Genomic DNA, 13524 nt, shown 5'->3' on the forward strand with positions numbered 1-13524 from the left:
AATGTGCTGAAAGAGGAAAAGTTCAGCTTGGTGGGACTTGTTCATCACTTCTTTACTGAAACCAAAGAAGCAGGAATCTGCAGCTTTGAAGACTTCCAGGTTGTGTTCATCTTTGATGGTCTGGATGAGTGTCGACTTCCTCTGGACTTCCACAAAACTACAATCCTGACTGACCCTAGAAAGTCCACCTCAGTGGATGTGCTGCTGATAAACCTCATCAGGGGGAAACTGCTTCCCTCTGCTCACCTCTTGATAACCACACGACCTGCAGAAGCCAATCAGATCCCTCCAGACTGTGTTGGCATGGTGACAGAGGTCAGAGGGTTCACTGACCCACAGAAGGAGGAGTACTTCAGGAAGAGATTCAGAGAGTAAAAGCAGATCAGCACCATCATCTCCCACATCAAGACATCAAGAAGCCTCCACATCATGTGCCACATCCCAGTCTTCTGCTGGATCACTGCTACAGTTCTGGAGGATGCGCTGAAAACCAGAGAGGGAGGACAGCTGCCCAAGTCCCTGACTGAGATGTACATCCACTTCCTGGTGGTTCAGGCCAAAGTGAAGAAGGTCAAGTATGATGGAGGAGCTGAGACAGATCCACAATCGAGTCCAGAGAGCAGGAAGATGATGGAGTCTCTGGGAAAACTGGCTTTTGATCAGCTGCAGAAAGGAAACCTGATCTTCTATGAATCAGACCTGACGGAGTGTGGCATCGATATCAGAGCAGCCTCAGTGTACTCAGGAGTGTTCACACAGATCTTTAAAGAGGTGAGAAGACTGTACCAGGTCGAGAATAAGGTGTTCTGCTTCATCCATCTGAGTGTTCAGGAGTTTCTGGCTGCTCTTCATGTCCACCTGACCTTCAAAAACTCTGTAATTAGTCTGCTGGAAGAACAACAAACAACATCCGATGAATCTGAAACGGAAGAATATGCAGAGACAGACTTATACATGACTGCTGTGGACAAGGCCTTACAGAGTCCAAATGGACACCTGGACTTGTTCCTCCGCTTCCTCCTGGGTCTTTCACTGCAGACCAATCAGACACTTCTAGAAGGTCTTCTGACAGAGACAGGAAGTAGCTCACAGACCAATCAGGAAACAGTCAAGTACATCGAGAAGAAGCTCAGTAAGAATCTGTCTGCAGAGAAAAGCATCAATCTGTTCCACTGTCTGAATGAACTGAATGATCATTCTCTTTTTTTTTTTTTTTTTTTCTCTGTCCCATTTGGTTCTTTAGCCATCAGAATTGTTGTCTGAAGACCAACAAGGATACCAAATGGATTTATTTTGCCAAATGGATCATCATGGCATTGCCGTATTGGTCCATTTGATCAACTTTTGTTGTTATTATTTATTTTATTTTCAGTTGTTACAGATGAGACAGACATGATTGGGGGATAGGAAAGGGAGAAAGAAAGAGAGGAAGGAAAAGAAAAACAGAAGGGAAAAGGGACAGTGAGAAAGGGCACTTACAAAGACAAAAAAAATAAAAAAAATAATAATAATTATAATCTCCTGGATCACCTGTTGAGAGAAAAAGAATAGAAAACAAGCAACAAAAAACAAAGCAACAGCAGCCAGCTGTGCCAGAGTGAACCGAGCCGCAGGCCCCGAGGCCGGAGGTTCGAGGGCCCCCTTTGTCCCCTGGAAGAGGCCTGACCGAGCGACATGCACCAGGCCCCGCCAAGTACCCACCGGGAGTGAGCTGGTGCATACCTGAGCGCCCAGCCCCGGACACCAAGAACCACCAATGCACCAACCCCTGAGGGCATCAGTTACGGGCAGGGAGTGTGGTGAGGGGAGATAGGCCTCCACACTTGGAGGGCCTGGGAGTTCCCAGGGAGGTGGAGTCTAAGACCCGACCTGACATATAGACACAGACAAGCAGGCACACACAGACACAAACATGCATTCCCACCCTCATGCACACATATACAAACACTCAGCACTCACCCAACGTAGGAATAGACATATATGCACATGTACACACAATCGCACTCCCCAAACATACTCTATACCCCGGGTCCAGGTACCCTCGCCCCAGGGGGGGAAACGGCACCCAGACCCAAGAGATGTGACCCTTTCCCCCGGGGTGGAGGCAAGCAGACTGCCCCAGGCTCCGCAGAAGCAGGGAGGCCAATCGGTCAGCCAACACCTCCTCCCAGCCCCCCGCCCCGATGGCTGGAAGAGAACAGGGGTGTGTGAAGACCCCATACCTCCCTCCTCCCGCTCATATGTAGTGTTGCTGCGTGTTGTTCTAAAGTGCATTTAAAACAGGGGAGGGCATGGTGCTGCTGCCAGAGAGCAGCAGGTGTTAGCACGGCCCCTCCCGAGAACCCTCAATGTCTACAAGGATTTAAAATTGAGAGGTGGGCACCGGCGCCAGAGGTAGGGTTGAATACTCAGACCGTCCACTGGACGCCGTTTACGTGGTCACCCTCAAGGTCCTATATATATGTGTGTGTTATGAGAGTGTGAATAATGTGGATGTCTAAGTTGTGGAATAAAATTGAGGCACAGGTGGCCAGAAGGGGACAGAGGGGGGGGGGATGTCTCCCCTGCACCCTGGTGACACACCCACACCCCAAGGCCCTACCTGTGTTGGTGGGTGTGGTGGAGCAGGAAGAGGGACGCAGCCGGGGATGGGGAGGAAAAGAAAGGAGGGGCAAGATGCTTCTCCTTAGGGCCAGCTCCCCCGCTGACCCCAGTAGGCACCCCCGTCCTCTGGCACCCACCAAGGCAAGGGAGCCCAGGCCCATTCAGACCGGGGCCTACGGCAGCAGCACCGCCAAGCCCCACAGGACCCGGGGAAGCCCACCCTACCCCACCGCAGAGGAAACTGTACCCACCCCAACATTCAATCATCTCCCAGACTACACAAGACAACAGACACCCAGGTTAGGTTTGTTCTCCACCTCTCCTATGTCTCTCCCCCATCTGCAGAGTGGACTTCTGCAAGGATGGAACAACCTCCCTGCCAGATGAAGAGCCCCCCAGTTAGGCCGATGCACCAGAGGCCCCCTGCGCCTGGGCTGAGCCCCCGTGCACCCACCCGCCCACAACCTCGGCGACACACCGACAAGGACCGAAGCCCCCAATGCCCAGCCAGAACCCCAGCCAGAACCCCAGCACGGAGACGAAGCACCCCCAAACCCCATGCCCCCCCGCCTGCACCGGATCCACTCGGGGGAAGCCAGGCCACCAGGCCAGTAACCTACGTCCGCCAGCACAGACCATCCCCCAGCCCCGCTGCACGCAGCCACAAGGAGAACACCCTCTAAGAGCGACCAGAGCCACTGACCAGGTTATGACCACAACCCCCCGGGTTGAGCCCTCCAGGGAAAACGTCTCTAGGGGTTCTCCAGGCGCCCTAAGCCCGTCCCAACCTCCACATCAACCACAATAGCGAAGGCAGGACCAAACCATGACCCCCCACCCCCACTAGGTGATGGAGCCAATCAAAGGAGCCCAGAGGGATTGATCTAATATGGTGGCAGAGGCTGTATCGAGGCTAATGTGATCTATTAGATGGTTTCTATATTGGCTAGAATTAAGATTATTTTTATTTTTCCAGTTCATGAGAACCGTTTTCTTGGCGATGCATAGGGCAGTAAAAACCATGTGGACTGTATTAGTTTCTGTAGTGACATCATCCAATTTTCCCAACAAGCATACTAAAGGGGAGGTTGGAATTTTACATTTCAGACACTTTGATAAGTCTTTACATATCTCACGCCAAAACTTCTGCACTGGTGGACAGAACCAAAGAGCGTGGATGTAATTGTCTGGTGTGTTGCCTTGACAGTGTGAGCAGTTGTTGGAAGATGTAAAGCCCATCTTGAACATCCGATGACCAGTATAGTGCACTCTATGTAGTATTTTGTATTGTATTAATTGCAGACTGGGATTTTTAATCAATTTAAAGGTTTTTAAGCATACCTGAGACCAGAAGTTTTGGTCTAAGCTTACTGATAAATCTGCTTCCCACTTTGCAATAGGAAGGGATATTGATTCATCTATTTTAGAAAGAGTTCTGTATATTTTAGATAATAATTTGGGGGATTTAAGAGGAAGAAAATGCACCACACTTGGTGGTGTTTGTAATTCAGCTTGACTGAGGTAAAATTTCTTTTTTACTATGGATTTAATTTGTTGATATTCTAAAAACCTTTTCTTGTTGATCCCATATTGTGCAACTAGTCTGTCAAAAGGAATAAATTCTGTTCCCTCTAATATATGTTCTAAGTATTTAATTCCTTTACAACTCCATTCTGGAAAATTAATCATATTATTGTTTTGTAATATGTCAGGGTTATTCCAGATAGGTGTACGTTTGCATGGGATTAATGAAGACTCCGTTATTTTTAGAAACTCCCACCATGCTGTCAGAGAAGAGCTGATGTTAACACTTTTGAAGCATTCATGTCTTTTGATGTTTGAGCTGATAAATGGTAGGTCTGAAATCTCTAGATCATTGCATAGTGCCTGTTCAACATCTAGCAAGGGCTCATCTAAGAAGGTATGTTTTAACCATTCTGAAATGAACTGAAGCCTGTTGGCTAAGAAGTATTGTTGAAAATTAGGCAGATCTAATCCTCCTTTATCCTTGGATCTTTGTAGCGTTTTTAAGCTGATACGCGGGGGTTTATCTTTCCAAAGGAATTTAGAAATATATGAATCCAGAGATCTGAACCAATCTTGTGATGGTTTGTTAGGGATCATTAAAAATAAGTAATTTATTTTTGGCAAGATCATCATTTTTATAATGGCGACCCTTCCCATGAGTGATATGCTCATATCCTGGCCACTAAACTTTCCACCCGATTTCACCTGGATGATCAGCTAATCCTGTGGATATTGGACTTTTTGACCAACAGGACTCAGGAAGTTCGGGTCAACAACTGTCTTTCCGGTCTCCATTCCACCTGCACCACCTCCCCCCAAGGCTGTGTGCTCTCCCCCCTGCTCTTCATCCTCTACACCAGGGGTAGGCAACCTTTCTGATGACAAGTGCCATGTAAAATTTCCTCAGAAGTCAGTGTGCCATATGATTGCATTAGCAATAAATTTAATAACGCTCTATATTAACAGTTACACACTATATAGAACCACTTTATAGAATTATATTTGTTGGCAGATGTTGGCAGCTATCAGCGAATAGTTATCAGCTATTTTGAACCAAAAAAGACACTTTTTATCCATAACAGCAAATGAACTGTAAAAACAGAAAATGCAAATGCTATTTATGGTCTCCTCACAATGATAAGTCTCCGAGTGTCCAGCATTCAGACAGCTACCTGAGGACACTCATGTGAGAGAAAATCTGCTCACACAGATATGTAGAGCCAAATACTGTCAATAAGGCCTCTCCAATGTTCTGAAGACAGTTAAACTTGTCAGCTAGTGATGTCCAGCAGGTGAAAATGCAAGCTCCATGAACACGCACAGCTATGGATTCCAGCTGCTTCAATGTCGCATTAACTGGCATTAACTCAGCCAGTTAATGCGAGACAAATCTAGCTGCTCATTAAAGATTTCTGGTTTGATCAGAAAAGAAAACATTGGTCCATACACCTGAAAGTCCCAAAAATGCATTGTGAATTCTGTCTCGAGTCTACGGATGTATCCGTGTATTTCCGTGGTTCTGATGCTGCGCTGAGTGGACAGCTCCTGAAGCTTTTGAACTATCGGAATGTGGAAAACTAACAACGTACCTCTCACCAGTAGGCTAAGTTATTTTTAGCCAATTACAAGTTGAATCTGGGAGTTTGGGTTGTTAGCTAAGATACCGTCATTAAAAAGCGGCACAATTAATGTGTCTATGCGAGCTAATTTGCTATGTGCACTGCTGGCGCAGCCATTTATTTTTTAATGCACCTTCTCAGATTAATTCACTGCGTGTCGTGGTCAGGGCTGGACTGGGACAAAAAGTCGGCCCGGACATTTTGACTAGAGACCGGCCCCCCAGGTATTAAAGCCATAAAGCCTTTGAATGAAAACAAACGCTGTTGTGACAGTGATGTACAATCTTGTTGGTATATTTATGATTTCTATACATTTTACATCAGATAAAAACTTTGGTTGCAAGCTTCAGATAATTATTTAATAAAAGATAGACATTTTAAATGAGAATAAGAAAGTACTTCTTTGTGCCCCCCTTTTCCCTGTTAATGCCCTGTATGGACCCCTGGCAAAACTTTGCTAGACCCGCCCCTGCACAGTTACCAGCTGTCAGCTACTTAGAAAAGGATCCTGGTGTTATTTGTCTCTCAGAAACAGTTCATAACTTCCCTTCAACTCATTCATGTTACCTAAAAGGTAAACCTGTTTCTCCATCACCTGTTCAGCTCTGATGATTTAGTAAGGACATCTCCTGGTTTCATCTGCATGTTTCCCTCTCACCAGATAACCAAACCGATATCATGACCAGCAGCTTTTACAGCTGTGGCTCCATCAAACATCAGCTGATAGTAGAAATTAATATTAAATAACTTCTAACAACAGCTGATCAAGCTTAAACGTGCTGCTGTTGTTTAGCGAGACATCCGAACGGGTTCCACTTTCTGGCGCAAAACAAACAAGAGATAAAAGCCGATTAGCTGATCATTGATCAGTTTCATGATTGAAGTAGCAATCAAGTAGCAGCAGGAGAGGGAGGGGGAGAGAATGAGAGCTGAAGAGGCAGCTGTGCAGAGTAATGACAGAATAACTCCAGCTTTGTGTCTTTTTCCATTCTAGCTGAAGTAAGGGACAAACTGCGGCCCTTCTCAGCTCAATACGAAACGCGTAATATTTTCTCTGAATGAGGGACGATTCCATCTTTTTATGGGACGGTTGGCAACTCTACTAACTAAACTTATGAATAAAATAAAGTTCACTATCAGTAACATCATAGCACCCACCCAGCTGTATGGAAACTCCGTCATGCTAGCTAGTACGCAGTACGAGTTATTGTAACTGACTGTAAAAAGTCAGCACAACGAAAATGAACTCCACCTAAACTTGGTTTATATCTGACCCAGATAGACTGCAGGTCATAACTTCTTACCTGAAGTTCAGTTCACCTGATACTCGGACCGGCGGATGCCTCGGTTCTCTCCTCCTCTTGCCTTCCCTTTCCCCCATCAACCCGCTGGCCTTCACCACTTGCTAATGTTACTGAATCTGTGGAAGCTACGCCATACCAAACAACTGAGTTATTTTACACACCGGCCAGCATCTGGCCCGGTATTCCCGATGGACAGTCCAGCTATGGTCGTGCCATCAGTTAACCCTGGCACGCGTGCCTAGGGTTGCCGACCCCTGCTCTACACTAATGACTGCAGATCCACACAGCCCATCCGTCACCTGGTGAAATATGCTGACGACACAGTTCTCCTGTCACTGCGGTCAGGCCCCTCACAACACCACGGGCTCGCTCTTCAGGAGTTTGTAGAGTAGTGTGACAGCTCCAAACTTGAACTGAACGTGAGCCACCATCCATGGGGAGCCAGTGGAGGTAGTTGAGGAGTACGAATACCTAGGAACCATCTTTGACAACCTTTTGAAATGCTCTGCCAACACAGTGGAGATTCTCAGGAGGTGCCACCAACAGCTATACCTCCTTAGGAAACTCAACTCCTTTGGAGTCAGCATACCCATCATGATGACTTTCAACTATGCCTTCTTGGAAAGCAGCATGACCTTCTCCATCACCTGCCGGTTCCACTCCCTCAGCCTTCAGAACAGAAACAGACTGCAGCGCACTGCATCAGTGTGCTCTAAAATCATTGGCCTGCCTGTCAAAACTCTGGCACAGGTTTTCAGCCAACAGGCCCTTAGACAGGCAGCCAAAATCATCAACGACCCCTCTCACATTCTTCACCCCGCATTTCAATGGCTCCCCTCTGGGCGACGCTTCCGCTGCATTTCCTGCAGGACTGAGAGGAGGAGAGCCGCCTTTGTCCCCAAAGCAACTCTGCTTTTTAACTCCAGCTGATAAGAACATTTCCCACACCCAGAAACATAAACTGCTCTACACTCTTTTTATACTACCGAAACTTTATTCACTTTTAGTCACTTATGTTAGGTAAAGCAGTTTCACCCCGGTTCTTTTTTATTCCTCGGGCATCCAGAGACGGCACCGGACTCAGTAGTCATTTCACAAAACCTTTATTCATCTTCAGTTAGGCGGGGCGATCATGGCTCAAGAGTTGGGAGTTCGCCTTGCAATCGGAAGGTTGCCGGTTCGAGCCCCGGCTCGGACAGTCTCGGTCGTTGTGTCCTTGGGCAAGACACTTCACCCGCTGCCTACTGGTGGTGGTCAGAGGGCCCGGTGGCGCCAGTGTCCGGCAGCCTCGCCTCTGTCAGTGCGCCCCAGGGTGGCTGTGGCTACAATGTAGCTGCATCACCAGTGTGTGAATGGGTGGATGACTGGATATGTAAAGCGCTTTGGGGTCCTTAGGGACTAGTAAAGTGCTATATAAATACAGACCATTTACCATTTTTACCATCTTCAGTTACGCATGCATCTTCTAGAAGGGAAGACGTGCAAGGCCGGTGTCCCTCTGCAGATCTTCACTTCTTTGTTTGCTACAACCAGCTTTATAGAAGCAACCCCATCACAAAACCCACATGGTGCGTTGTAAACTCTGTGTATGTATGCGCAAGCACTTGAGTGCCTGTGTGCGCGTACCTGTGTGTTTATGTGAGTGCACGTGAGTGACTGTGCGTGTGTGTGTGCGTCGTAACAGTTAAAGCACTGTGTGTGTCTCTGTGTACGTGACCTCCTGATGGTCATAAAAGGCTGCCATATCACGATATGGCAGCCTCGCCTCTGTCAGTCTGCCCCAGGGCAGCTGTGGCTACAACTAGGGATGCAACGATACCAATTTTTTTCAAACCGATCCGATACCGATACTTGGATCTGAGTACTTGCCGATACCGAGTACAAAAACCGATACTTCTACCACACACAAGTTAAACTTAACCGGTAGTAAAGAAACGACCCCACACAACTCTTTAACACAAACGAAACGTTTACTGAACGTAAGGGCAGAGACAAATACTGTACAACACATCCCTTTTTTATGATATTGATATTCCAATTCCTTAACCAAATGAAATACACTGTATAAATGAAATAATTCCCTTTCAAATTATATTAAACAACCCAACTTATGTTATCACCTTTTGGTAAGTGACTCACTAATATACACTCCAAAACACGTTATATAAATCCACTAAACATACAATATTCACACATGGGCCCCACACACACTCACACTTGTTGCAGGCCTGTTTGCTGCTCACGCCGGACGATGGAGAAAAATCCTCTTCTCCCCAGTAAGAGCACAAAAGTCTGACTTACAGTTCCGTTGCTCGGTAGGTCGCCGTTCACCAGTCCCACACTAAATCCACTCCCTGCGGACCCGATGCTGTCTCTGCTACAGCGCGTTAGCCAGTCACTGTCCAGCTCTCCGACAGTCCATAGCAGCTGCCTCCGTGGCGCAGCCAAGCAGTCCGGGCTAGCCTTTAGCCTCGGCGGTCATGGCTGGAAACACAGTTTTCCACGGACGGTGGTGCGACCGTTGAAACAAAAAGTCACTTCACCCACACTCTGTTGCGAAGCTCTCACACGGTTAGCTTTCTAGTCACACACTCTTTTGTGCAAGTTAACCTCAGTAAAACTAGCCGAGTCTCTCACTTTGGTTCAGCTAACCTCGTGCATCTCTCCATGCCGTTCTCTTCTGTGAACTGTGAACACCTTATGTGGCGTTCAAGTCCATGGGAATTATGATTATCTACTCCCAAATTCCCATCCGGGCTACATAAGTATCGGTTCATGGCATCGGTTAACTTTTACGAGTACGAGTACGCACACATTTTACAGTATCGGCCCCGATACCCGATACCAGTATCGGGATCGGTGCATCCCTAGCTACAACTGTAGCTTGCCTTCACCAGTGTGTGAATGTGAGAATGAATGAATAGTGGTATTGTAAAGCGCTTTGAGGGGCCCTGAAAAGTGCTATATAAATGCAATCCATTATTATTATAAAAGTCCATCTCTCCTCACCCAAGCTACACCAAATTCCTCTACAAAACATACAAAACACAGTTAACATATAACAAGCACTGACACCCCCACTCTGCATCCACTGGGCCGTTGGCCTCTTATTGTCTTTCTTTTACTGCTAATTATGTGGAGAGTCTCCTGCAAACCTACTTCTAAGTAATGAAAATTATGAGCTTTTATTACATTCAGGTACAAGCATCAGCATCCCCCAACTGTAGCTTCCTGTCTCCTTTTATGACAGGCTGACCCCCGGTGTCCATAAATTCCTATCCCTCTAAACAATTACACACACTCTCAGGCCTACAGCTAAACCAAACTGAAACACACAGATAAATCCTTCCCTATTCCTCTGATATACTGCTGGACCCACTCATCCAAGCAAATTTGACACATTATATTCTAATAATTGTTTTCTTGTACTCACACTTACAGTTATTTATTCACCATTTAGTCACTTTAATTTTAAAGCTGTATATACTGCATATTCTGTGTATTTATTATCTTATTGCCTTTTCACATTGTCCATATCTTCAATGTTATGCTGCTCTGTTGTATGTTAATTGCCCCTTGGGGATAAATAAAGTCTTTTTATTCTGATTAAATCAGAAAATGAAAAACTTCCAGGTGGCATTAAAACACATGAAAACAACGCTGCACTCGCTCAGAGGACAGAGGTCATGTACAGAAACCACACTGACACCAAGAGGAGAAAAACAGCTGGTACAAAAGGCAGGGAGGCATCCTTTTCAGCTAAACAGAAGAGAAATATAAAGATGATGAAGGTCACAGTTTGAATCAGTGATATTTCATTCAATACAGTGGTGTACTGACAGATCCAGGATCAGTCCAATTCATCGGCAGTTTGATCCATGTATGGATTGTAGTGTGTATGTGAAAATGTTGGACTGTTCCTTTATCAGTGTCTAACAGCATGTGTATGAGAGCCATGTAATGTCCATGTGTGCATGCTGAAAGAGACTGTGCTGCTCTGACCCCTCCTCCTTTCAGGGTGGAGCCTGCTGGAATCCGATGGTTGAGACCAGGTCTGAGGAAGTGTAAGTGTGTTTTTAATGTGATTCATGAAAACAAAGCAGCACACATTCAACCATCTTCAAACTGTCACATCACTCATTCACATCTCTGATGTCAGGAGTCATCATCAAAGTGTCAATCAATGAACAGATGATGGATCAATAACTACAGCTGGATTGTGTTTATTCTCTCCATCAGATTCCTGTCAACTCACAATCGACACAAACACAGTGAACACAAACCTCCAACTGTCTGACAACAACAGGAAGGTGACACATGTGGAGGAGGTTCAGTCATATCCTGATCATCCAGACAGATTTGATATCAAGACTCAGCTGCTGTGTAGAAATGGTCTGACTGGTCGCTGTTACTGGGAGGTCGAGTGGAAAAGAAGAGTTGATATATCAGTGAGTTACAGAAGAATCACAAGGAAAGGAGGCAGTGATGACTTTTTGTTTGGATGGAATGAACATTCCTGGAGTCTGTACTGCTCTGATGGTGCTCCTCAATATGTCAGGCACAATAACATAAAAACATCTGTCTCCTCCTCCTCCTCCTCCTCTGTCTCTAACAGAGCAGCAGTGTATGTGGACTGTCCTGCTGGCACTCTGTCCTTCTACAGAGTCTCCGCTGACACTCTGATCCACCTCCACACCTTCAACACCACATTCACTCAAACTCTTTATCCTGGGTTTATGTTCTGGTCTGGTTCCTCAGTGTCCCTGTGCTGAGTGGAGTGTAAAGAGTGTCTCCTGTTAGAGAAACACTCTGACTGTTGAACAGATAGTTCAGTCTGTACATGTCTGTCTCTTTCACTCACAAACACGTTTTCAGTTCAGTGAATATCAGTATGTTGTCTTTCTCTGAAGCTTGGTTCACAACCAGCTCCTCTGTATTTTCAACAAGTCTGAGCTCATTAAAATGAATCCAATTATTTTTTGTTTTGTTTTTTTGTCTTTCTTAATGCGATTTTCCCATCATGGCTGAATAAATGAATATGCAATAGTGCTCAGTGTACAAAACATTAAAGAGGACGGATATTGTATCACTAGACAACTGATCAATTTCTTTCACTAACTCATCTACATAAGGCATGTTGTAGAGGCTACAGCAGCAGTTTGTCTTCAAACAACAACTGTAATCTTCACATTTCCACTTTTTTCTCTGTGGGAATAACAGTATTTTGCTAAAATTAGAGGTATCTTATGTAATATTTTTTGCTAGGAATATTAAAAATACTAAATTTGATCTATTTATATTACAGTTATAAATATTGTATTAAATTAAAACTACACGCCTTTGGAGCAGAGGATCGCAAGTTCGATTCCTGCCTGGGGCGTCTGTATCCAGTAAGGGTCCTAAGGCTAGACCCCCTATGCTAAGCGAGCCTACCACAGACATGAGCGAGACAGATAAATATGAAGGCATGCCAGCTCGGACGTCGCCCGGATCAACAAGGTCGGCATCAGGTTTTGAGGAACCAGGGCACCCTGACGAGAAGTGGGCTACTGGAACAAGGAGGCATCGGTGGGCAAGAGACGAAAACAGGGTGTTGTTGGAATGCTACTACGCAAGCAACCCTGGCGGAAGGGGTTACATGAATAGGATGAGGGAACTGTGGATTCTTCGATACCCAACATCCACAATGACAGCGAAACAACTAGTAGCTCAGTGTTCCAACATTTGAAAGAATGGACTGCTCTCACAGCTAGAGATTGACGAGGTACAACATAAATGCTACGGCAAGGGGGAGCCAGGACGCCAGGTCAAGGGGGAGATATCATCACCCCCACCCGAGGTTGGGTACCAAGCCCCAAGTGCGATAGGAGAAGGATCGTTGAGTGCGAGAGGAACTGACCTGAAAGATAGGATCATGGCCAAGCTTGAAACCTGGACCCTCCGTAGCCGGTTACCAAGATTACATGAAGTACCCTCAGAAGGTCTGCTAGATGATGCAGCACTACGGACGATACCTACAGCCACGATTAGTGAGACTAACAAGCTGATCTACAATACGGCAGTGGTGATCAGGGAGATGCTTGGCTACAAGTTGAACAGGATGGAAAAGGAGGCTAGAGGCTAAAATCGAGGGAGGGAGGTCAGCCAACTATCTGAGTTGCAGAAAGGTACAATGAAGCCTAAGAAGTACAGCAAGCTGTCCATACCTGAGGCCTTGGAGACTGCCAAGCAACGACTCACAGCCTTGGCCAGCCGCTTGAGGAGGTACACCAGAGAGATAGAAGAGAAAAGAAGAACCAGCTGTTCTCCACAGAACCAGCAAAGGCGTACTCTCAGTGGCAAGGGAACAATAAGAGAACAGCACCACCAAGGCTGGAGATGGAGCAATACTGGAAGAAGCTTCCCACTTAGGAAGCAACAGTGATTGACAATCAATGGCACATGCTGTTGTGCAAATGGAATAGACAACA

General features: G+C 46.0%; 1 protein-coding gene across 1 annotated transcript; it reads left to right on the forward strand.

The window, feature by feature from the left end:
• The first annotated feature begins 413 nt into the window (after positions 1 to 413).
• Positions 414 to 7984, forward strand: LOC135932650 (protein NLRC3-like). Its single transcript, XM_065470169.1, has 2 exons — positions 414 to 1132; positions 7572 to 7984. Exons 1-2 carry the CDS (start codon positions 430 to 432, stop codon positions 7982 to 7984), a joined length of 1116 nt encoding a protein of 371 aa, XP_065326241.1. The 5' UTR covers positions 414 to 429.
• The last annotated feature ends 5540 nt before the right edge of the window (positions 7985 to 13524 follow it).

The sequence above is a fragment of the Pelmatolapia mariae genome, linkage group LG3_W (assembly GCF_036321145.2).
Source record: "Pelmatolapia mariae isolate MD_Pm_ZW linkage group LG3_W, Pm_UMD_F_2, whole genome shotgun sequence".
Classification (NCBI taxonomy): Eukaryota; Metazoa; Chordata; class Actinopteri; order Cichliformes; family Cichlidae; genus Pelmatolapia; species Pelmatolapia mariae.

Bases quoted from the DNA above. Each gene is read 5' to 3' on its own strand.
- LOC135932650 (XM_065470169.1), top strand. From the start codon at position 430: ATGTGCCACATCCCAGTCTTCTGCTGGATCACTGCTACAGTTCTGGAG. The intron at 1,133-7,571 runs GTAAGAATCTGT...CTGCCAACACAG, and splicing joins GTACATCGAGAAGAAGCTCA to TGGAGATTCTCAGGAGGTGC.